The following is a 26,257-nucleotide window of genomic DNA, read 5'->3' as shown; positions in this document are numbered from 1 at the left end:
TGACTACATACTACCTGTGTTGTTCCTGACTACACACTACCTGTGTTGTTCCTGACTACATACTACATGTGTTGTTCCTGACTACACACTACCTGTGTTGTTCCTGACTACATACTACCTGTGTTGTTCCTGACTACATACTACCTGTGTTGTTCCTGACTACATACTACATGTGTTGTTCCTGACTGGATCCTGCCTGTGTTGTTCCTGACTGGATCCTACCTGTGTTGTTCCTGACTGCATCCTGCCTGTGTTGTTCCTGACTACATACTACCTGTGTTGTTCCTGACTACATACTACCTGTGTTGTTCCTGACTGCATCCTGCCTGTGTTGTTCCTGACTACATAGTACCTGTGTTGTTCCTGACTACATAGTACCTGTGTTGTTCCTGACTACATAGTACCTGTGTTGTTCCTGACTACACACTACCTGTGTTGTTCCTGACTACATAGTACCTGTGTTGTTCCTGACTGCATACTACCTGTGTTGTTCCTGACTGCATACTACCTGTGTTGTTCCTGACTACACACTACCTGTGTTGTTCCTGACTACACACTACCTGTGTTGTTCCTGACTACATACTACCTGTGTTGTTCCTGACTACATACTACATGTGTTGTTCCTGACTGGATCCTGCCTGTGTTGTTCCTGACTACATACTACCTGTGTTGTTCCTGACTACATACTACATGTGTTGTTCCTGACTACATACTACATGTGTTGTTCCTGACTACATACTACCTGTGTTGTTCCTGACTACACACTACCTGTGTTGTTCCTGACTACACACTACCTGTGTTGTTCCTGACTACATACTACATGTGTTGTTCCTGACTACACACTACCTGTGTTGTTCCTGACTACATACTACCTGTGTTGTTCCTGACTACATACTACCTGTGTTGTTCCTGACTACATACTACATGTGTTGTTCCTGACTGGATCCTGCCTGTGTTGTTCCTGACTGGATCCTGCCTGTGTTGTTCCTGACTACATACTACCTGTGTTGTTCCTGACTACATACTACCTGTGTTGTTCCTGACTACATACTACCTGTGTTGTTCCTGACTACATACTACCTGTGTTGTTCCTGACTACACACTACCTGTGTTGTTCCTGACTACATACTACCTGTGTTGTTCCTGACTGCATCCTGCCTGTGTTGTTCCTGACTACATACTACCTGTGTTGTTCCTGACTACATACTACCTGTGTTGTTCCTGACTGCATCCTGCCTGTGTTGTTCCTGACTACATAGTACCTGTGTTGTTCCTGACTACATAGTACCTGTGTTGTTCCTGACTACATAGTACCTGTGTTGTTCCTGACTACACACTACCTGTGTTGTTCCTGACTACATAGTACCTGTGTTGTTCCTGACTGCATACTACCTGTGTTGTTCCTGACTGCATACTACCTGTGTTGTTCCTGACTACACACTACCTGTGTTGTTCCTGACTACACACTACCTGTGTTGTTCCTGACTACATACTACCTGTGTTGTTCCTGACTACATACTACATGTGTTGTTCCTGACTGGATCCTGCCTGTGTTGTTCCTGACTACATACTACCTGTGTTGTTCCTGACTACATACTACATGTGTTGTTCCTGACTACATACTACATGTGTTGTTCCTGACTACATACTACCTGTGTTGTTCCTGACTACATACTACATGTGTTGTTCCTGACTACACACTACCTGTGTTGTTCCTGACTACATACTACCTGTGTTGTTCCTGACTACACACTACCTGTGTTGTTCCTGACTACATACTACATGTGTTGTTCCTGACTGGATCCTGCCTGTGTTGTTCCTGACTGGATCCTGCCTGTGTTGTTCCTGACTACATACTACCTGTGTTGTTCCTGACTACATACTACCTGTGTTGTTCCTGACTACATACTACCTGTGTTGTTCCTGACTACATACTACATGTGTTGTTCCTGACTACACACTACCTGTGTTGTTCCTGACTACATACTACCTGTGTTGTTCCTGACTACATACTACATGTGTTGTTCCTGACTGGATCCTGCCTGTGTTGTTCCTGACTACATCCTGCCTGTGTTGTTCCTGACTACATACTACCTGTGTTGTTCCTGACTACACACTACCTGTGTTGTTCCTGACTACATACTACCTGTGTTGTTCCTGACTACACACTACCTGTGTTGTTCCTGACTACATACTACCTGTGTTGTTCCTGACTGCATCCTGCCTGTGTTGTTCCTGACTACATACTACCTGTGTTGTTCCTGACTACATACTACCTGTGTTGTTCCTGACTGCATCCTGCCTGTGTTGTTCCTGACTACATAGTACCTGTGTTGTTCCTGACTACATAGTACCTGTGTTGTTCCTGACTACACACTACCTGTGTTGTTCCTGACTACATAGTACCTGTGTTGTTCCTGACTGCATACTACCTGTGTTGTTCCTGACTGCATACTACCTGTGTTGTTCCTGACTACACACTACCTGTGTTGTTCCTGACTACACACTACCTGTGTTGTTCCTGACTACATACTACCTGTGTTGTTCCTGACTACATACTACATGTGTTGTTCCTGACTGGATCCTGCCTGTGTTGTTCCTGACTACATACTACCTGTGTTGTTCCTGACTACATACTACATGTGTTGTTCCTGACTACATACTACATGTGTTGTTCCTGACTACATACTACCTGTGTTGTTCCTGACTACACACTACCTGTGTTGTTCCTGACTACATACTACATGTGTTGTTCCTGACTACACACTACCTGTGTTGTTCCTGACTACATACTACCTGTGTTGTTCCTGACTACATACTACCTGTGTTGTTCCTGACTACATACTACATGTGTTGTTCCTGACTGGATCCTGCCTGTGTTGTTCCTGACTGGATCCTACCTGTGTTGTTCCTGACTGCATCCTGCCTGTGTTGTTCCTGACTACATACTACCTGTGTTGTTCCTGACTACATACTACCTGTGTTGTTCCTGACTGCATCCTGCCTGTGTTGTTCCTGACTACATAGTACCTGTGTTGTTCCTGACTACATAGTACCTGTGTTGTTCCTGACTACATAGTACCTGTGTTGTTCCTGACTACACACTACCTGTGTTGTTCCTGACTACATAGTACCTGTGTTGTTCCTGACTGCATACTACCTGTGTTGTTCCTGACTGCATACTACCTGTGTTGTTCCTGACTACACACTACCTGTGTTGTTCCTGACTACACACTACCTGTGTTGTTCCTGACTACATACTACCTGTGTTGTTCCTGACTACATACTACATGTGTTGTTCCTGACTGGATCCTGCCTGTGTTGTTCCTGACTACATACTACCTGTGTTGTTCCTGACTACATACTACATGTGTTGTTCCTGACTACATACTACATGTGTTGTTCCTGACTACATACTACCTGTGTTGTTCCTGACTACACACTACCTGTGTTGTTCCTGACTACACACTACCTGTGTTGTTCCTGACTACATACTACATGTGTTGTTCCTGACTACACACTACCTGTGTTGTTCCTGACTACATACTACCTGTGTTGTTCCTGACTACATACTACCTGTGTTGTTCCTGACTACATACTACATGTGTTGTTCCTGACTGGATCCTGCCTGTGTTGTTCCTGACTGGATCCTGCCTGTGTTGTTCCTGACTACATACTACCTGTGTTGTTCCTGACTACATACTACCTGTGTTGTTCCTGACTACATACTACCTGTGTTGTTCCTGACTACATACTACATGTGTTGTTCCTGACTACACACTACCTGTGTTGTTCCTGACTACATACTACCTGTGTTGTTCCTGACTACATACTACATGTGTTGTTCCTGACTGGATCCTGCCTGTGTTGTTCCTGACTACATCCTGCCTGTGTTGTTCCTGACTACATACTACCTGTGTTGTTCCTGACTACACACTACCTGTGTTGTTCCTGACTACATACTACCTGTGTTGTTCCTGACTACACACTACCTGTGTTGTTCCTGACTACATACTACCTGTGTTGTTCCTGACTGCATCCTGCCTGTGTTGTTCCTGACTACATACTACCTGTGTTGTTCCTGACTACATACTACCTGTGTTGTTCCTGACTGCATCCTGCCTGTGTTGTTCCTGACTACATAGTACCTGTGTTGTTCCTGACTACATAGTACCTGTGTTGTTCCTGACTACATAGTACCTGTGTTGTTCCTGACTACACACTACCTGTGTTGTTCCTGACTACATAGTACCTGTGTTGTTCCTGACTGCATACTACCTGTGTTGTTCCTGACTGCATACTACCTGTGTTGTTCCTGACTACACACTACCTGTGTTGTTCCTGACTACACACTACCTGTGTTGTTCCTGACTACATACTACCTGTGTTGTTCCTGACTACATACTACATGTGTTGTTCCTGACTGGATCCTGCCTGTGTTGTTCCTGACTACATACTACCTGTGTTGTTCCTGACTACATACTACATGTGTTGTTCCTGACTACATACTACATGTGTTGTTCCTGACTACATACTACCTGTGTTGTTCCTGACTACACACTACCTGTGTTGTTCCTGACTACACACTACCTGTGTTGTTCCTGACTACATACTACATGTGTTGTTCCTGACTACACACTACCTGTGTTGTTCCTGACTACATACTACCTGTGTTGTTCCTGACTACATACTACCTGTGTTGTTCCTGACTACATACTACATGTGTTGTTCCTGACTGGATCCTGCCTGTGTTGTTCCTGACTGGATCCTGCCTGTGTTGTTCCTGACTACATACTACCTGTGTTGTTCCTGACTACATACTACCTGTGTTGTTCCTGACTACATACTACCTGTGTTGTTCCTGACTACATACTACATGTGTTGTTCCTGACTACACACTACCTGTGTTGTTCCTGACTACATACTACCTGTGTTGTTCCTGACTACATACTACATGTGTTGTTCCTGACTGGATCCTGCCTGTGTTGTTCCTGACTACATCCTGCCTGTGTTGTTCCTGACTACATACTACCTGTGTTGTTCCTGACTACACACTACCTGTGTTGTTCCTGACTACATACTACCTGTGTTGTTCCTGACTACACACTACCTGTGTTGTTCCTGACTACATACTACCTGTGTTGTTCCTGACTGCATCCTGCCTGTGTTGTTCCTGACTACATACTACCTGTGTTGTTCCTGACTACATACTACCTGTGTTGTTCCTGACTGCATCCTGCCTGTGTTGTTCCTGACTACATAGTACCTGTGTTGTTCCTGACTACATAGTACCTGTGTTGTTCCTGACTACATAGTACCTGTGTTGTTCCTGACTACACACTACCTGTGTTGTTCCTGACTACATAGTACCTGTGTTGTTCCTGACTGCATACTACCTGTGTTGTTCCTGACTGCATACTACCTGTGTTGTTCCTGACTACACACTACCTGTGTTGTTCCTGACTACACACTACCTGTGTTGTTCCTGACTACATACTACCTGTGTTGTTCCTGACTACATACTACATGTGTTGTTCCTGACTGGATCCTGCCTGTGTTGTTCCTGACTACATACTACCTGTGTTGTTCCTGACTACATACTACATGTGTTGTTCCTGACTACATACTACATGTGTTGTTCCTGACTACATACTACCTGTGTTGTTCCTGACTACATACTACCTGTGTTGTTCCTGACTACACACTACCTGTGTTGTTCCTGACTACATACTACATGTGTTGTTCCTGACTGGATCCTGCCTGTGTTGTTCCTGACTACATACTACCTGTGCTGTTCCTGACTGCATACTACCTGTGTTGTTCCTGACTGCATACTACCTGTGTTGTTCCTGACTACATACTACCTGTGTTGTTCCTGACTACATACTACCTGTGTTGTTCCTGACTGCATACTACCTGTGTTGTTCCTGACTGCATACTACCTGTGTTGTTCCTGACTGCATACTACCTGTGTTGTTCCTGACTGCATCCTGCCTGTGTTGTTCCTGACTACACACTACCTGTGTTGTTCCTGACTACACACTACCTGTGTTGTTCCTGACTACATACTACCTGTGTTGTTCCTGACTACACACTACCTGTGTTGTTCCTGACTACATACTACCTGTGTTGTTCCTGACTGCATACTACCTGTGTTGTTCCTGACTACATACTACCTGTGTTGTTCCTGACTGCATACTACCTGTGTTGTTCCTGACTACACACTACCTGTGTTGTTCCTGACTACATACTACCTGTGTTGTTCCTGACTACACACTACCTGTGTTGTTCCTGACTACATACTACCTGTGTTGTTCCTGACTGCATACTACCTGTGTTGTTCCTGACTACACACTACCTGTGTTGTTCCTGACTACATACTACCTGTGTTGTTCCTGACTACATACTACCTGTGTTGTTCCTGACTACATACTACATGTGTTGTTCCTGACTACATACTACCTGTGTTGTTCCTGACTACATACTACCTGTGTTGTTCCTGACTACATACTACCTGTGTTGTTCCTGACTACATACTACCTGTGTTGTTCCTGACTACATACTACCTGTGTTGTTCCTGACTGCATACAGAGGAGAGCGTAGTTTCAGCAGGATGACAGTAGGAAGAACAATCTTCTCCCTAGCGCCTTATTAGAAATTCATTATACTGTACTGTATCTTCTGTAATAAAAGTCAGTAGTCCTCAACAAAACCAACACACACTGGAGATAGAGGAAGAGGAATGGTATGTTTCTCTACTGGCTACTGGACAAAACACTGATACAAGAGTAGCTACTGGGTTATACACGATGTGCACAGGGAAGACACACAGGAAAGACACACAGGAAAGACACACAGGAAAGACACACAGGAAAGACACACAGGAAAGACACACAGGAAAGACACACAGGAAAGACACACAGGAAAGACACACAGGAAAGACACACAGGAAAGACACACAGGAAAGACACACAGGAAAGACACACAGGAAAGACACACAGGAAAGACACACAGGAAAGACACACAGGTAAGACACACAGGTAAGACACACAGGTAAGACACACAGGTAAGACACACAGGTAAGACACACAGGTAAGACACACAGGTAAGACACACAGGTAAGACACACAGGTAAGACACACAGGTAAGATACACAGGTAAGATACACAGGTAAGATACACAGGTAAGATACACAGGTAAGATACACAGGTAAGACAAACATACACATGCTCTGCACAGGTAAGATATGGCGAACTATCAGCAGACTACAACCTACAAGGTATGAAATATTTTTTCTTGTGTAAAATTCATTGATGTTTTTATGGTAGAACATCCTCCTAAGTCTGTTCCCTGAAATATATAACGTATAAACTAAATAGTCAGTGAGTGTAGTCTGTGATAATGGGTGGGAAAAGTACTCAATATAAGTATTGGGGTATACAAGGTCGCCCATATAGTGTCTTGTGTCTCTTACCAGTTCTTTTGCAGTCTGGGGTTAGGTGACTTCTGTTGTGGGGACTTAAAGGGGCGGGTTTGGCGTAGCACCAGTCATCGACTGTTAACACATCAAGAGGTTAAAGGTCAAGGGTTAATAGATCCTCTGCTTGTGTGGGTGCTAGGTCAAAAGGTACCGTGCTCTCAGTGACAGGGGTCACAGGAGTCCCAGTCAGGCTAGTTTCTTTTTTTGAATGATCGGTGGGGTTTCACTGATCTTCAATGCAGGAGAGGGAGGATAGAAGCTCCCATTTTCATTCCTCCCTTGAAAATGTCCTCCATAATATATTGTAGCTGTAGATAGGCCTTTGAACATCATCTTACAGTCAATTACCCCAATGCAAAAGCAGTAACCCAACTAACCCACCCATCAGAACCAACAACAGATCTGTCTTTGAAATCGTATGTATTTCTGAACACATACCATTCAGTCTTGTATGTCTGTTGGTCCTCACACGCAGAAACGTCTGTGGAAAAAGGAGAGTTGAAGAACCTTCAAAGAAGTGTGTGTGTGTGTCTTTGTAGTGAAGAACCTACCTTGTATCTGTCTGAGTGGGGCTCTTCAGGAGGGCAGGGGAGAGAGGTGGGGGACCCACCCTCACATTTAATGTGCAGAGATAGTGAGAGGGTCTGTGGACAGAGGACAGGGACAGAGTCAAAGAAAGATGTGTGTGTGTGTGTGTGTGTGTGTGTGTGTGTGTGTGTGTGTGTGTGTGTGTGTGTGTGTGTGTTATTATTTACCTTAGTAGCTCCTAATGGATGGTTCCTCTGCACTGAATTAGTACTGTTAAAAGGAAGAAAGAGGAAACACTTAAAGAGGGTCAGGAAACCAATGCTACAATATTCACACTGTTTATTGTTGTTTAGTGTTGTATAGTGTTGTTAATTGTTGTTATTTATTGTTATTTATTGTTTAGTGTTGTTAATTGTTGTTTTTTATTGTTGTTTATTGTTGTTTAGTGTTGTTTAGTGTTGTTTGTTGTTGTTTAGTGTTGTTTGTTGTTATTTATTGTTATTTGTTGTTTAGTGTTGTTAATTGTTGTTTGTTGTTTAGTGTTGTTTAGTGTTGTTTATTGTTGTTTAGTGTTGTTTAGTGTTGTTTATTGTTGTTTAGTGTTGTTTATTGTTGTTTAGTGTTGTTTGTTGTTATTTATTGTCATTTGTTGTTTAGTGTTGTTTGTTGTTTATTAATGTTTGTTTTTTATTGTTGTTTAGTGTTGTCTGTGTGTTTTTGTGTGTGTGTGTGTGTGTGTGTGTGTGTGTGTGTGTGTGTGTGTGTGTGTGTGTGTGATTTGGAACTGTGCCAGTCTGCTATTCTCCTGCTCATATCTGTTCTATACGGCTACCTGATTTGCAACTGTGCCAGTCTGCCCATCTCCTGCTCCATGTGCTCCTGTAGCTCACCTGGTGGTAACACAGCATGGCACACTGGACACACTGGGGGCAGAGAGTCATACAGGACATTACTCTTACCTACTGACACATACAGGGGCTGGGGGTCACACAGGACATCACCCTTACCTACTGACACAGAGAGGCAGGGAGTCATACAGGACATTACTCTTGCCTACTGACACAGAGAGGCAGGGAGTCATACAGGACATTACTCTTACCCACTGACACAGAGAGGGAGGAAAGGCAGAGTAAGTAGAGGAGAGTTTCATTAGAATTGTCTGTGTCAAATAAATATAAAGTTTAACACACACACACAAACATGCATGAACACAAGTACACATGTACGCACGCACACACACCCCACTCCCCCTCACACTCAGCACCACCCTGTCAGTGAGCCTGCATCATAGCCTGTCAATGGGAACATTAGCCAGGCCCACCCGGCCCATTGGGTTTCCCTTCTGGATTACTGCCATAAGCAGACAGCTAGGATGGGAGGTATGCCAAATAAACATTTGACCAGGTAGATGAGGTCATTTACTCCTGAAAGCCATCAATCACATGTAGAGAAGTAAGGCCATCTGTCTGCATCATATCTCTCTCTGTATCTCAACACAATCAGACAAGAACCTCGTCATATAGCCAACGATGACGGAGTATACAGCATGGTCAATATCAGTGACATAAATAAAAATGAATACATTTGACATGAATAAAAACAAAGGCTCATTAGCCTACTCATCACCATTAAAAACACTGAAACAGTCCAAGCATCACAGGTTTACACTAGCTATTTCTAACCTGAGAGCCTAGGGACCTGAAGCGTGAAGTCTAGCACCCCACTGTCTCTTCTGTCCTCAGGAAGCTATTGTCCAGCACACCAGCCACACTCATAAAGGACAAGAGACATGCGGTGCAACATGCTGGGAGCAGGTTGGCGTCCCCTCTGACATCAGCTGAGTTATGACTAATGAAGACTCAAATAGGGACGAATGGCTGCTAAATAACACATGGCAGCAAATCGCAAAAAGACGCTCAGTGTCCTTGGGAAAGAGACAGGTCGTTCCGTGTTCCTCGCAGGTTTTTTGCATCACCCATCGAAGCCTAAATGAGTTTTACCGACACGCATCAAGTGTTCCCGGGCCTTCAGCGCTCTCCAGCCCGAAACACACGGGAGTCAGTAAACAATGAAATCTCGGGGCTGAAATTGAATTCATAAGCGCAATACCTGGAGAGATAAGTGTCTCTGAATGGCGCCGTGATAAGAGGAATGGGATTAGATTTGCAGGTGATTTATTGTCCCTGTTTTTAGAACCTCTCTCTCCCCCCGTTTCAGTATCCTGACACCTGTGTCTGGCAGGCCACTACCAGGCAGCCTCCAGTAGTAAGGGCCAGTTTCCCGGACCCAGAATGAGTCTTTATCTGTACTAAATGCACTTTTAATGGCTGAGAACAGAATACGGAAGTGTGTGTTAATGTGTGTGTGTGTGTTTGTGTACATCCTCCCCCTCCCTCTTTTCCTCTCCCCTGCCCAGACCCAGATGAACCCTGTCAGCATCAGCCAGCCTCAGCAGTGCTCCAGCCTGCGGGGGTCTCACACGAAAAACAGGTTGGGGCAGTAAACCAGCCTTCACTCTCACAGCCTTCACTCTGTCTCGCTACATAACAGGCTGTGATGTATTCACTCTCTGTCTGAGGCTAGCTACACAACAGGCTGTGAAGTATTCATTCTCTGTCTGAGGCTAGCTAGCCATCTCCCCATTCAACAGGAGCTGAAGGATTCCTTTAGTCTGTCTGCCTGTCTCTGTCTCAAGCTCTTCTCCCCTGGCTGCTATAGCTGTGTAGCACTCTCACTGGTACCATCCCTCACTGGTCTAATTCCTCACTGGTCCCATCCATCACTGGTCCCATCCCTCACTGGTCAAATCCCTCACTGGTCCCATCCCTCACTGGTCCCATCCCTCACTGGTCCCATCCCTCACTGGTCCCATCCCTCACTGGTCCCATCCCTCACTGGTCCCATCCCTCACTGGTCCCATCCCTCACTGGTCCCATCCCTCACTGGTCCCATCCCTCACTGGTCCCATCCCTCACTGGTCCCATCCCTCACTGGTCCCATCCCTCACTGGTCTCATCTCTCACTGGTCCCATCCTTCACTGGTCCCATCCCTCACTGGACCCATCCCTCACTGGTCCCATCCCTCACTGGTCCCATCCCTCACTGGTCCCATCCCTCACTGGTCCCATCCTTCACTGGTCCCTTCCCTCATTTGGTCCCATCCCTCACTGGTCCCATCCTTCACTGGTCCCATCCCTCACTGGTCCCATCCCTCACTGGTCTTGCGCTGCTGTCCTCGTTCATCAGTCATCACTCGGCTACTGGAAGGAAGGGGGGGGGGGGGGGGGGGGGGGGGGGAGTAGGATTGTGTGGGCTGTAGTTGGCAAGCGTTCAGAGGAGACCTGAGTCATATAAGTCCTTGGCTCCCACCACACCTGTGCCTGCCCTTTCCGGTCTACCACAACAACCTGCTTCCTATTGAAAACATCACATCAAGGATATTAAAGGATATTACTCAGCCCTTCTCTTCCTACATGCAGCACAGGCTGTGTCCTAGTGCACTACCTTTTACCAGAACCGTATGGATCATGGTCAAAAGTAGGGCACTATGTAGGGAATAGGTTGTCATTTGGGACAAATACACCCTCTCTGAAGTAGAGGGTGGAGGAGAACTAAGTAGGCCGCCTTTTGTTTTTATTGGGGGAATAATGGCCTACACTATTTAATGAACAGTACCATAGGCATGTCACTACTAATTAACATAATATGGCATGTTACTAATTAACATAATAGGCCATGTTGTTAATAATACAGTAACATAATAGGCCATGTTGTTAACAATACAGTAACATAATAGGCCATGTTGTTAATAATACATTAACATAATAGGCCATGTTGTTAACAATACAGTAACATAATAGGCCATGTTGTTAATAATACATTAACATAATAGGCCATGTTGTTAATAATACATTAACATAATAGGCCATGTTGTTACTAATACATTAACATAATAGGCCATGTTAATAACACATTAAAATAATATGCAATGTTGTTACTAATACAATACCATAATAGACCATTTTGTTATTCCTACATTAACATAATAGACCATGTTGTTGCCAATACATTAACATAATAGGCCATGTTAATAATACATTAACATAATAGGCCATGTTAATAATACATTAACATAATAGGCCATGTTAATAATACATTAACATAATAGGCCATGTTAATAATACATTAACATAATAGGCCATGTTAATAATACATTAACATAATAGGCCATGTTAATAATACATTAACATAATAGACCATGTTGTTACTAGTACATTAACATAATAGGCCATGTTGTTAATAATACATTAACATAATAGGCCATGTTGTTAATAATACATTAACATAATAGACCATGTCGTTACTAGTACAGTAACATAATAGACCATGTTGTTAATAATACATTAACATAATAGACCATGTTGTTACTAATACATTAACATAATAGACCATGTTGTTAATAATACATTAACATAATAGACCATGTTGTTACTAATACATTAACATAATAGGCCATGTTGTTACTAATACATTAACATAATAGGCCATGTTGTTACTAATACAGTAACATAATAGACCATGTTGTTAATAATACATTAACATAATAGGCCATGTTAATAATACATTAACATAATAGGCCATGTTGTTACTAGTACAGTAACATAATAGACCATGTTGTTACTAATACAGTAACATAATAGGCCATGTTGTTACTAATACAGTAACATAATAGACCATGTTGTTACTAATACAGTAACATAATAGACCATGTTGTTACTAATACAGTAACATAATAGACCATGTTGTTACTAATACAGTAACATAATAGACCATGTTGTTACTAATACAGTAACATAATAGGCCATGTTGTTACTAATACATTAACATAATAGGTCATGTTGCTACTAGTACAGTAACATAATAGGTCATGTTGTTACTAATACAGTAACATAATAGACCTTAGGCCATGTTGCTACTAATACATCTGCTGAGGAGAATCATTTCCCTTTTCTGATTTTTAAAAGTTTGGTAGTTTTTTTTAGCATTTTTATTCATCCCAGAATTCCCCGGGAATACAGTACAAAACAAAAGCAAATGGAATGTTGGGAAATCCCTTTCCGTAACTCGTTTCACTGGACAATTACCGTAATAAACACATCCTCCGAGTCCCAAATGGCAACCTACACCCTATTCACTCGACTACATTTAACCAGAACCCCGTGGGCCCTAGTTCCCAGTTTCACCTCACACTGCCCAATCCATTGTGTATAATGTCCTAAGGATACCCCACCACCACCCCCCTTACCACCACACTTACTCACTGCCTTGAATCAATGTCTCATCAGGACTGTAATGATTATTCATTGATTAATAAAGAATGTATTAAGTCATTGTTGAAGGGCCTTATGTCTACATTGTACATTAGAAGTGCACATGGAGGACTGCAGCTGGAAGTCACAATAAGGAACCAAACAATAACAAGTAAAACTGTGTTTCTGTGTTTATACTGTAGGCCTACAAGGTCAAGTATATGTGTGTCTGTGTTGTGGGTGTGTGTGTGTCTGTGTTGTGGGTGTGTGTGTGTCTGTGTTGTGGGTGTGTGTGTGTCTGTGTTGTGGGTGTGTGTGTGTCTGTGTTGTGGGTGTGTGTGTGTCTGTGTCTGTGTCTGTGTGTCTGTGTCTGTGTGTCTGTGTCTGTGTCTGTGTGTCTGTGTCTGTGTGTCTGTGTCTGTGTGTCTGTGTGTCTGTGTCTGTGTGTCTGTGTGTCTGTGTGTCTGTGTGTCTGTGTGTCTGTGTGTCTGTGTGTCTGTGTCTGTGTGTCTGTGTGTCTGTGTCTGTGTGTCTGTGTGTCTGTGTGTCTGTGTGTCTGTGTGTCTGTGTGTCTGTGTGTCTGTGTGTCTGTGTGTCTGTGTGTCTGTGTGTCTGTGTGTCTGTGTCTGTGTGTCTGTGTGTCTGTGTCTGTGTGTCTGTGTGTCTGTGTGTCTGTGTGTCTGTGTGTCTGTGTGTCTGTGTGTCTGTGTGTCTGTGTGTCTGTGTGTCTGTGTGTCTGTGTCTGTGTCTGTGTCTGTGTCTGTGTCTGTGTGTGTGTGTGTGTGTGTGTGTGTGTGTGTGAGACAGACGGAGAGAGAAAGACAGACAGACAGACGGAGAGAGAAAGACAGACAGACAGACGGAGAGAGAAAGACAGACAGACAGACAGACGGAGAGAGAAAGACAGACAGACAGACGGAGAGAGGAAGACAGACAGACAGACGGAGAGAGAAAGACAGACAGACAGACGGAGAGAGAAAGAGAGAGAAAGACAGACAGACAGACGGAGAGAGAAAGACAGACAGACAGACGGAGAGAGAAAGACAGACAGACAGACGGAGAGAGAAAGATTTGATTTGAGGTTGAATTCAACTAGTTGAAAAGAGGAGCACAGCTGCTCAGCTCAAAGCAAAAAGTTGCTTAGAATCACTTGCACACCCACAACACACACACACACACACACACACACACACACACACACACACACACACACACACACACACACACACACACACACACACACACACACACAGCCACACACACACACACACACACACACACACAGACACACCACACACACACAGACACACCACACACACACAGACACACCACGTGTGTGGTGTGTGTGGTGTGTCTGTGTGTGTGTGGTGTGTCTGTGGTGTGTGTGGCTGTGTGTGTGTGTCTGTGTGTGTGTGTGTGTGTGTGTGTGTGTGTGTGTGTGTGTGTGTGTGTGTGTGTGTGTGTGTGTGTGTGTGTGTGTGTGTGTGGTGTGTCTGTGTTGTGGGTGTGCAAGTGCATCTAAGCAACTTTTTGCTTTGAGCTGAGCAGCTGTGCTCCTCTTTTCAACTCCTAGTTGAATTCAACCTCAAATCAGACCTCAAATTGACTCATTGTGAACAACCTCAGCCCCATAGCCCTTCTCTGATGACCGCCAGATCAATAATAAGGTCTTTTGACCACGGGTCAATCGGAACAAAGAACTCCAAACAACATTACAAACCTCTTTCTCTATCTTCTCTGTCTCTTCCTCTGTCTGTATTTCTCTCTCCGTCTGTCTGTCTGTATTTCTCTCTCCGTCTGTCTGTCTGTATTTCTCTCTCCGTCTGTCTGTCTGTCTTTCTCTCTCTCTCCGTCTCTCCGTCTGTCTTTCTCTCTCTCTCCGTCTCTCCGTCTGTCTTTCTCTCTCTCTCCGTCTCTCCGTCTGTCTTTCTCTCTCTCTCCGTCTCTCCGTCTGTCTTTCTCTCTCTCTCCGTCTCTCCGTCTGTCTTTCTCTCTCTCTCCGTCTGTCTTTCTCTCTCTCTCCGTCTCTCCGTCTGTCTTTCTCTCTCTCTCTCTCCGTCTCTCCGTCTGTCTTTCTCTCTCTCTCTCTCCGTCTCTCCGTCTGTCTTTCTCTCTCTCTCTCTCCGTCTCTCCGTCTGTCTTTCTCTCTCTCTCTCTCCGTCTGTCCGTCTGTCTTTCTCTCTCTCCGTCTCTCCGTCTGTCTTTCTCTCTCTCTCTCTCCGTATGTCCGTCTGTCTTTCTCTCTCTCTCTCTCCGTCTGTCCGTCTGTCTTTCTCTCTCTCTCTCTCTCTCCGTCTGTCCGTCTGTCTTTCTCTCTCTCCGTCTCTCCGTCTGTCTTTCTCTCTCTCTCTCTCCGTATGTCCGTCTGTCTTTCTCTCTCTCTCTCTCCGTCTGTCCGTCTGTCTTTCTCTCTCTCTCTCTCTCTCCGTCTGTCCGTCTGTCTTTCTCTCTCTCTCTCTCTCTCCGTCTGCCCGTCTGTCTTTCTCTCTCTCTCTCTCTCTCCGTCTGTCCGTCTGTCTTTCTCTCTCTCTCTCTCCGTCTGTCCGTCTGTCTTTCTCTCTCTCTCTCTCCGTCTGTCCGTCTGTCTTTCTCTCTCTCTCTCTCCGTCTGTCCGTCTGTCTTTCTCTCTCTCTCTCTCCGTCTGTCCGTCTGTCTTTCTCTCTCTCTCTCTCCGTCTGTCCGTCTGTCTTTCTCTCTCTCTCTCTCCGTCTGTCCGTCTGTCTTTCTCTCTCTCTCTCTCCGTCTGTCCGTCTGTCTTTCTCTCTCTCTCTCTCCGTCTGTCCGTCTGTCTTTCTCTCTCTCTCTCTCCGTCTGTCCGTCTGTCTTTCTCTCTCTCTCTCTCTCTCCGTCTGTCCGTCTGTCTTTCTCTCTCTCTCTCCGTCTGTCCGTCTGTCTTTCTCTCTCTCTCTCCGTCTGTCCGTCTGTCTTTCTCTCTCTCTCTCCGTCTGTCCGTCTGTCTTTCTCTCTCTCTCTCTCCGTCTGTCCGTCTGTCTTTCTCTCTCTCTCTCTCCGTCTGTCCGTCTGTCTCTCTCTCTCTCTCTCCGTCTGTCCGTCTGTCTTTCTCTCTCTCTCCGTCTGTCCGTCTGTCTTTCTCTCTCTCTCTCTCTCCGTCTGTCCGTCTGTCTTTCTCTCTCTCTCTCTCTCCGTCTGTCCGTCTGTCTTTCTCTCTCTCTCTCTCTCCGTCTGTCCGTCTGTCTTTCTCTCTCTCTCTCTCTCCGTCTGTCCGTCTGTCTTTCTCTCTCTCTCTCTCTCCGTCTGTCCGTCTGTCTTTCTCTCTCTCTCTCTCCGTCTGTCCGTCTGTCTTTCTCTCTCTCTCTCTCCGTCTGTCCGTCTGTCTTTCTCTCTCTCTCTCTCTCCGTCTGTCTTTCTCTCTCTCTCTCTCTCCGTCTGTCTTTCTCTCTCTCTCTCTCCGTCTGTCTTTCTCTCTCTCTCTCTCCGTCTGTCCGTCTGTCTTTCTCTCTCTCTCTCTCCGTCTGTCCGTCTGTCTTTCTCTCGCTCTCTCTCCGTCTGTCCGTCTGTCTTTCTCTCTCTCTCTCTCCGTCTGTCCGTCTGTCTTTCTCTCTCTCTCTCTCTCTCCGTCTGTCTTTCTCTCTCTCTCTCTCCGTCTGTCCGTCTGTCTTTCTCTCTCTCTCTCTCCGTCTCTCCGTCTGTCTTTCTCTCTCTCTCTCTGTCTGTCTTTCTCTCTCTCTCTCTCCGTCTGTCTTTCTCTCTCTCTCTCTCCGTCTGTCTTTCTCTCTCTCTCTCTCCGTCTTTCTCTCTCTCTCTCTCTCTCCGTCTGTCCGTCTGTCTTTCTCTCTCTCTCTCTCTCTCTCCGTCTGTCCGTCTGTCTTTCTCTCTCTCTCTCTCTCGTCTGTCCGTCTGTCTTTCTCTCTCTCTCTCTCTCTGTCTGTCCGTCTGTCTTTCTCTCTCTCTCTCTCTCTCCGTCTGTCCGTCTGTCTTTCTCTCTCTCTCTCTCTCTCTCTCCGTCTGTCCGTCTGTCTTTCTCTCTCTCTCTGTCTGTCCGTCTGTCTTTCTCTCTCTCTCTCTCTCTCTCTCCGTCTGTCCGTCTGTCTTTCTCTCTCTCTCTCTCTCTCTCTCTCTGTCTGTCCGTCTGTCTTTCTCTCTCTCTCTCTCTCTCTCTCTCCGTCTGTCCGTCTGTCTTTCTCTCTCTCTCTCTCTCTCTCTCCGTCTGTCCGTCTGTCTTTCTCTCTCTCTCTCTCTCTCTCTCCGTCTGTCCGTCTGTCTTTCTCTCTCTCTCTCTCTCTCTCTCCGTCTGTCCGTCTGTCTTTCTCTCTCTCTCTCTCCGTCTGTCCGTCTGTCTTTCTCTCTCTCTCTCTCTCTCCGTCTGTCCGTCTGTCTTTCTCTCTCTCTCTCTCTCTCCGTCTGTCCGTCTGTCTTTCTCTCTCTCTCTCTCTCTCCGTCTGTCCGTCTGTCTTTCTCTCTCTCTCTCTCTCTCCGTCTGTCCGTCTGTCTTTCTCTCTCTCTCTCTCTCTGTCTGTCCGTCTGTCTTTCTCTCTCTCTCTCTCTGTCTGTCCGTCTGTCTTTCTCTCTCTCTCTCTCTCTCCGTCTGTCCGTCTGTCTCTCTCTCTCTCTCTCTGTCTGTCCGTCTGTCTTTCTCTCTCTCTCTCTCTCTCCGTCTGTCCGTCTGTCTTTCTCTCTCTCTCTCTCTCTGTCTGTCTTTCTCTCTCTCTCTCTCCGTCTGTCCGTCTGTCTTTCTCTCTCTCTCTCTCTCTCCGTCTGTCCGTCTGTCTTTCTCTCTCTCTCTCTCTCCGTCTGTCCGTCTGTCTTTCTCTCTCTCTCTCTCTCTCCGTCTGTCCGTCTGTCTTTCTCTCTCTCTCTCTCTCTCTCCGTCTGTCCGTCTGTCTTTCTCTCTCTCTCTCTCTCTCCGTCTGTCCGTCTGTCTTTCTCTCTCTCTCTCTCTCTCTCTCCGTCTGTCCGTCTGTCTTTCTCTCTCTCTCTCTCTCTCCGTCTGTCCGTCTGTCTTTCTCTCTCTCTCTCTCTCTCTCTCCGTCTGTCCGTCTGTCTTTCTCTCTCTCTCTCTCTCTCTCTCTCTCCGTCTGTCCGTCTGTCTTTCTCTCTCTCTCTCTCTCTCTCTCCGTCTGTCCGTCTGTCTTTCTCTCTCTCTCTCTCTCCGTCTGTCCGTCTGTCTTTCTCTCTCTCTCTCTCTCTCTCTCCGTCTGTCCGTCTGTCTTTCTCTCTCTCTCTCTCTCTCCGTCTGTCCGTCTGTCTTTCTCTCTCTCTCTCTCTCTGTCTGTCCGTCTGTCTTTCTCTCTCTCTCTCTCTCTCCGTCTGTCCGTCTGTCTTTCTCTCTCTCTCTCTCTCTCTCCGTCTGTCCGTCTGTCTTTCTCTCTCTCTCTCTCTCCGTCTGTCCGTCTGTCTTTCTCTCTCTCTCTCTCTCTCCGTCTGTCCGTCTGTCTTTCTCTCTCTCTCTCTCTCTCCGTCTGTCCGTCTGTCTTTCTCTCTCTCTCCGTCTGTCCGTCTGTCCGTCTGTCTTTCTCTCTCTCTCTCTGTCTGTCTCTCTCTCTCTCTCTCCGTCTGTCCGTCTGTCTTTCTCTCTCTCTCTCCATCTGTCCGTCTGTCTCTCTCTCTCTCCGTCTGTCCGTCTGTCTTTCTCTCTCTCCGTCTGTCCGTCTGTCTCTCTCTCTCTCCGTCTGTCCGTCTGTCTTTCTCTCTCTATCTCTCCGTCTGTCCGTCTGTCTTTCTCTCTCTCTCTCTCCGTCTGTCCGTCTGTCTTTCTCTCTCTCTCTCTCCGTCTGTCCGTCTGTCTTTCTCTCTCTCTCTCTCCGTCTGTCCGTCTGTCTTTCTCTCTCTCTCTCTCCGTCTGTCCGTCTGTCTTTCTCTCTCTCCGTCTGTCCGTCTGTCTCTCTCTCTCTCCGTCTGTCTTTCTCTCTCTCTCTCTGTCTGTCCGTCTGTCTTTCTCTCTCTCTCTCTCCGTCTGTCCGTCTGTCTTTCTCTCTCTCTCTCCGTCTGTCCGTCCGTCTGTCTTTCTCTCTCTCTCCGTCTGTCCGTCTGTCTTTCTCTCTCTCTCCGTCTGTCCGTCTGTCTTTCTCTCTCTCTCCGTCTGTCCGTCTGTCTTTCTCTCTCTCTCCGTCTGTCCGTCTGTCTTTCTCTCTCTCTCTCTCTCTCCGTCTGTCCGTCTGTCTTTCTCTCTCTCTCTCTCTCTCTCCGTCTGTCCGTCTGTCTTTCTCTCTCTCTCTCTCTCCGTCTGTCCGTCTGTCTTTCTCTCTCTCTCTCTCCGTCTGTCCGTCTGTCTCTCTCTCTCTCCGTCTGTCTCTCTCTCTCTCCGTCTGTCCGTCTGTCTCTCTCTCTCTCCGTCTGTCCGTCTGTCTTTCTCTCTCTCTCTCTCCGTCTGTCCGTCTGTCTTTCTCTCTCTCTCTGTCTGTCCGTCTGTCTTTCTCTCTCTCTCTCTCCGTCTGTCCGTCTGTCTTTCTCTCTCTCTCTCTCCGTCTGTCCGTCTGTCTTTCTCTCTCTCTCTCTCCGTCTGTCCGTCTGTCTTTCTCTCTCTCCGTCTGTCCGTCTGTCTCTCTCTCTCTCCGTCTGTCTTTCTCTCTCTCTCTCTCTCTGTCTGTCCGTCTGTCTTTCTCTCTCTCTCTCTCTCTCCGTCTGTCCGTCTGTCTTTCTCTCTCTCTCTCTCTCTCCGTCTGTCCGTCTGTCTTTCTCTCTCCGTCTGTCCGTCTGTCTTTCTCTCTCTCTCTCTCTCTCCGTCTGTCCGTCTGTCTTTCTCTCTCTCTCTCTCAGTCCGTCTGTCCGTCTGTCTTTCTCTCTCTCTCTCTCTCCGTCTGTCCGTCTGTCTCTCTCTCTCTCCGTCTGTCTCTCTCTCTCTCCGTCTGTCCGTCTGTCTCTCTCTCTCTCCGTCTGTCCGTCTGTCTTTCTCTCTCTCTCTCTCCGTCTGTCCGTCTGTCTTTCTCTCTCTCTCTCTCCGTCTGTCCGTCTGTCTTTCTCTCTCTCTCTCTCCGTCTGTCCGTCTGTCTTTCTCTCTCTCTCTCTCCGTCTGTCCGTCTGTCTTTCTCTCTCTCCGTCTGTCCGTCTGTCTCTCTCTCTCTCCGTCTGTCTTTCTCTCTCTCTCTCTGTCTCTCCGTCTGTCTTTCTCTCTCTCTCTCTCCGTCTGTCCGTCTGTCTTTCTCTCTCTCTCTCTCCGTCTGTCCGTCTGTCTTTCTCTCTCTCTCTCTCCGTCTGTCCGTCTGTCTTTCTCTCTCTCTCCGTCTGTCTTTCTCTCTCTCTCAGTCCGTCTGTCCGTCTGTCTTTCTCTCTCTCTCAGTCCGTCTGTCCGTCTGTCTTTCTCTCTCTCTCTCTCCGTCTGTCCGTCTGTCTTTCTCTCTCTCTCTCTCTCTCCGTCTGTCCGTCTGTCTTTCTCTCTCTCTCTCTCTCTCCGTCTGTCCGTCTGTCTTTCTCTCTCTCTCTCTCTCTCCGTCTGTCCGTCTGTCTTTCTCTCTCTCTCTCTCTCTCTCCGTCTGTCCGTCTGTCTTTCTCTCTCTCTCTCTCTCTCTCTCTGTCTGTCTTTCTCTCTCTCTCTCTCTCCGTCTGTCCGTCTGTCTTTCTCTCTCTCTCTCTCCGTCTGTCCGTCTGTCTCTCTCTCTCTCCGTCTGTCCGTCTGTCTTTCTCTCTCTCCGTCTGTCCGTCTGTCTTTCTCTCTCTCCGTCTGTCCGTCTGTCTCTCTCTCTCTCCGTCTGTCCGTCTGTCTTTCTCTCTCTCTCTCTCCGTCTGTCCGTCTGTCTCTCTCTCTCTCTCTCCGTCTGTCCGTCTGTCTTTCTCTCTCTCTCCGTCTGTCCGTCTGTCTTTCTCTCTCTCTCCGTCTGTCCGTCCGTCTGTCTTTCTCTCTCTCTCCGTCTGTCCGTCTGTCTTTCTCTCTCTCTCCGTCTGTCCGTCTGTCTTTCTCTCTCTCTCCGTCTGTCCGTCTGTCTTTCTCTCTCTCTCTCTCTCTCCGTCTGTCCGTCTGTCTTTCTCTCTCTCTCTCTCTCTCCGTCTGTCCGTCTGTCTTTCTCTCTCCGTCTGTCCGTCTGTCTTTCTCTCTCTCTCTCTCTCCGTCTGTCCGTCTGTCTTTCTCTCTCTCTCTCTCTCCGTCTGTCCGTCTGTCTCTCTCTCTCTCCGTCTGTCCGTCTGTCTCTCTCTCTCTCCGTCTGTCCGTCTGTCTCTCTCTCTCTCCGTCTGTCTTTCTCTCTCTCTCTCTCTCTCCGTCTGTCCGTCTGTCTTTCTCTCTCTCTCTCTCTCTCCGTCTGTCCGTCTGTCTTTCTCTCTCTCTCTCTCTCTCCCCGTCTGTCCGTCTGTCTTTCTCTCTCTCCGTCTGTCCGTCTGTCTCTCTCTCTCTCCGTCTGTCCGTCTGTCTCTCTCTCTCTCCGTCTGTCTTTCTCTCTCTCTCTCTCTCCGTCTGTCCGTCTGTCTTTCTCTCTCTCTCTCTGTCTGTCCGTCTGTCTTTCTCTCTCTCTCTCTCCGTCTGTCCGTCTGTCTTTCTCTCTCTCTCTCTCGGTCTGTCCGTCTGTCTTTCTCTCTCTCTCTCTCCGTCTGTCCGTCTGTCTTTCTCTCTCTCCGTCTGTCCGTCTGTCTCTCTCTCTCTCCGTCTGTCCGTCTGTCTCTCTCTCTCTCCGTCTGTCTTTCTCTCTCTCTCTCTCTCCGTCTGTCCGTCTGTCTTTCTCTCTCTCTCTCTCCGTCTGTCCGTCTGTCTTTCTCTCTCTCTCTCTCTCTCTCTCCGTCTGTCTTTCTCTCTCTCTCAGTCCGTCTGTCCGTCTGTCTTTCTCTCTCTCTCAGTCCGTCTGTCCGTCTGTCTTTCCACCCTAGTTCGTCTGTCCATCTGTCTTTCTCCACCCTAACACCACTCTCTACAGGGTTAACTCACCACCCTAACACCACTCTCTACAGGGTTAACTCACCACCCTAACACCACTCTATAGAGGGGTAACACACCACCCTAACACCACTCTCTACAGGGTTAACTCACCACCCTAACACCACTCTCTACAGGGGTAACTCACCACCCTAACACCACTCTCTACAGGGGTAACTCACCACCCTAACACCACTCTACACAGGGGTAACTCACCACCCTAAAACCACTCTCTACAGGGGTAACTCTCCACCCTAACACCACTCTCTACAGGGGTAACTCACCACCCTAACACCACTCTATACAGGGGTAACTCACCACCCTAAAAACCACTCTATACAGGGGTAACTCACCACCCTAACACCACTCTATACAGGGTTAACTCACCACCCTAACACCACTCTACACAGGGGTAACTCACCACCCTAACACCACTCTACACAGGGGTAACTCACCACCCTAACACCACTCTACACAGGGGTAACTCACCACCCTAACACCACTCTACACAGGGTTAACTCACCACCCTAACACCACTCTACACAGGGTTAACTCACCACCCTAACACCACTCTACACAGGGTTAACTCACCACCCTAACACCACTCTATAGAGGGGTAACTCACCATCCTAACCCCACTCTATACAGGGGTAACTCACCATCCTAACCCCACTCTATACAGGGGTAACTCACCATCCTAACCCCACTCTATACAGGGGTAACTCACCATCCTAACCCCACTCTATACAGGGGTAACTCACCATCCTAACCCCACTCTATACAGGGGTAACTCACCATCCTAACCCCACTCTATACAGGGGTAACTCACCATCCTAACCCCCCTCTATACAGGGGTAACTCACCATCCTAACCCCCCTCTATACAGGGGTAACTCACCATCCTAACCCCCCTCTATACAGGGGTAACTCACCAGCCTAACCCCACTCTATACAGGGGTAACTCACCAGCCTAACCCCACTCTATACAGGGGTAACTCACCAGCCTAACCCCACTCTACACAGGGGTAACTCACCATCCTAACCCCACTCTACACAGGGGTAACTCACCATCCTAACCCCACTCTACACAGGGGTAACTCACCATCCTAACCCCACTCTACACAGGGGTAACTCACCATCCTAACCCCACTCTACACAGGGGTAACTCACCATCCTAACCCCCCTCTACACAGGGGTAACTCACCATCCTAACCCCCCTCTACACAGGGGTAACTCACCAGCCTAACCCCACTCTATACAGGTTTAACTCACCAGCCTAACCCCACTCTATACAGGTGTAACTCACCATCCTAACCCCACTCTACACAGGGGTAACTCACCATCCTAACCCCACTCTACACAGGGGTAACTCACCATCCTAACCCCACTCTATACAGGGGTAACTCACCAGCCTAACCCCACTCTATACAGGGGTGACTCACCAGCCTACCCCACTCTATACAGGGGTGACTCACCAGCCTAACCCCACTCTATACAGGGGTGACTCACCACCCTAACCCCACTCTTTACAGGGGTAACTCACCATCCTAACCCCACTCTACACAGGGGTAACTCACCATCCTAACCCCACTCTATACAGGGGTAACTCACCAGCCTAACCCCACTCTATACAGGGGTGACTCACCAGCCTAACCCCACTCTATACAGGGGTGACTCACCAGCCTAACCCCACTCTATACAGGGGTGACTCACCACCCTAACCCCACTCTTTACAGGGGTAACTCACCAGCCTAACCCCACTCTATACAGGGGTAACTCACCAGCCTAACCCCAGTCTATACAGGGGTAATTCACCACCCTAACCCCACTCTATACAAGGGTAACTCACCAGCCTAACCCTACTCTATACAGGGGTAACTCACCAGCCTAACCCCACTCTATACAAGGGTAACTCACCAGCCTAACCCCACTCTATACAGGGGTAACTCACCAGCCTAACCCTACTCTATACAGGGGTAACTCACCATCCTAACACCACTCTATACAGGGGTAACTCACCAGCCTAACCCTACTCTATACAGGGGTAACTCACCACCCTAACCCCACTCTTTACAGGGGTAACTCACCAGCCTAACCCCACTCTATACAGGGGTAACTCACCAGCCTAACCCCACTCTATACAAGGGTAACTCACCAGCCTAACCCCACTCTATACAGGGGTAACTCACCAGCCTAACCCTACTCTATACAGGGGTAACTCACCAGCCTAACCCCACTCTATACAAGGGTAACTCACCAGCCTAACCCCACTCTACAGGGGTAACTCACCAGCCTAACCCTACTCTATACAGGGGTAACTCACCAGCCTAACACCACTCTATACAGGGGAAACTCACCAGCCTAACCCTACTTACACTCTTAATTTGTATGTATTTTATTGGCCCATCCCACCCCTCTTAGGAGGACAAAGGTAACTTTGTTTTCCATTTTAGGTTTTTACAGATATTTTGTTACATAATACAGTATTTATACACTTTACATACATGGTACTTTTATAGTCCTACACAATATTACACGATAGGAATACAGTTCAATATACACATTACACATAAAAAGGTACTGCAAAAAGTGCCACGGGTGTCACTCCCTGACATTAGAGAGCCTTTTTATTCTCTATTTGGTTAGGTCAGGGTGTGACTTGGGTGGGCAAATGTGTTCCAACTTCGTTGTTGGCCGGGTATGGTTCCCAATCAGAGGCAGCTGTCTAGCGATTGGGGATCATACTTAGGCAGCCTGTTTTCCACCTGAGTTTGTGGGATCTTGTTTTTTGCACAGTTACTAGGTAGCATGTAGAACGTTACGTTCGTTTATTCTTTTGTTGTTTTGTTGTTGTTCATCTTAACAAAGAAAGATGTAGGCTTACCACACTGCGCCTTGGTCTCCGTCTATCAACGAGCGTAACAACAGGAGTTGGGAAACCCGTTTAAAGGCCCAACTTCTTGCATTTTATTGAGGAACATTCCATTGTTAGTTAGTAATTCAACATTAATCAAATGAAATGAATGTTGTAAACGTGTATGGAATGAATTACAGTGATCTGTGTTTGAACGTACTGCCTTCTTGGTCATTTCAGCAGCATATTTATCTTTGGCTGTTTGTCTGTCTTTCCCCCCTGGTGGCATTCATTCATCCCTGTGCCCACAACTTGAAACAGATCACCATTGAATTGAAAGCTTTTACTCTCCCAACTGAGCTTTTACTCTCCCTTATGCGAGATAGTTAGCTAGCTCATCTTAGATAAGAGTAGCAATAGTCAGCTACAGTGACTATTCGCACCCATTGACTTTTTCCACATTTGGTTGTGTTACAGCCTGAAATAAAACAAATGAATAAATAATGAAAAGCTGGAATGTCTTGAGAAAATAAGTAAGTATTCAAACCCTTTGTTATGGCAAGCCTAAATATGTTCAGGAGTATAAATGTGCTCAACAAGTCATTTAATAAGTTGCATGGAATATGTGTGCAATGGTATTTAATAGTATTTAACATGACTACCTAATTTCTGTGTCCCACACATACAATTATCTGTAACATCCCTCAGTCGAGCAGTGAATTTCAAACACAGATTCAACCACAAAGACCAGGGAGTTTATCCAATGCCTTGTAAAGAATGACACCTATTGGCAGATAAGTGAGAGAAAAAAAGAACAGACACTGAATATCCATTTGAGCATGCTGAAGTTATGAATTACACTTTGGATGGTGTATCAATAAACCCAGTCACTACAAAGATACAGGCGTCCTTCCTAACTCAGTCGCCAGAGAGGAAGGAAACCGCTCAGGGATTTTACCATGTTGCCAATGCTGACTTTAAAACAGTTACAGAGTTGAATTAATCTAACAGGAGAAAACTAAGGATGGATCAACAACATTGTAGTTACTCCACAATACTAACCTATTGACAGAGTGAAGAGAAAGAAAACACATTTTTCAAAACATACACCCTGTTTGCAACAAGGCACTATGTAATACTGCAAAACATACACCCTGTTTGCAACAAGGCACTATGTAATACTGCAAAACATACACCCTGTTTGCAACAAGGCACTATGTAATACTGCAAAACATACACCCTGTTTGCAACAAGGCACTATGTAATACTGCAAAACATACACCCTGTTTG

At 46.6% G+C, this 26,257-nt stretch overlaps 1 protein-coding gene across 1 annotated transcript in view; it reads right to left on the bottom strand.

Moving 5' to 3' along the window:
• The window catches only part of LOC129867412 (E3 ubiquitin-protein ligase RNF220-like), an 81,884-nt gene that overhangs the window by 18,286 nt on the left and 37,341 nt on the right, over positions 1-26,257 (bottom strand). The window contains exons 3-7 of the mRNA XM_055940792.1: positions 8,841-8,931; positions 8,236-8,278; positions 8,032-8,124; positions 7,919-7,961; positions 7,475-7,555 (exon numbers count right to left, since the gene is read on the bottom strand). Coding sequence (XP_055796767.1) covers positions 7,475-7,555; positions 7,919-7,961; positions 8,032-8,124; positions 8,236-8,278; positions 8,841-8,931 — 351 coding nt within the window. The remainder of the gene's footprint in view (positions 1-7,474; positions 7,556-7,918; positions 7,962-8,031; positions 8,125-8,235; positions 8,279-8,840; positions 8,932-26,257) is intronic.

This window comes from Salvelinus fontinalis, chromosome 12, assembly GCF_029448725.1.
Source record: "Salvelinus fontinalis isolate EN_2023a chromosome 12, ASM2944872v1, whole genome shotgun sequence".
Classification (NCBI taxonomy): Eukaryota; Metazoa; Chordata; class Actinopteri; order Salmoniformes; family Salmonidae; genus Salvelinus; species Salvelinus fontinalis.
The sequence above is the reverse complement of the archived record's forward strand: the minus strand, read 5'-3'. Positions and strand labels throughout refer to the sequence as shown.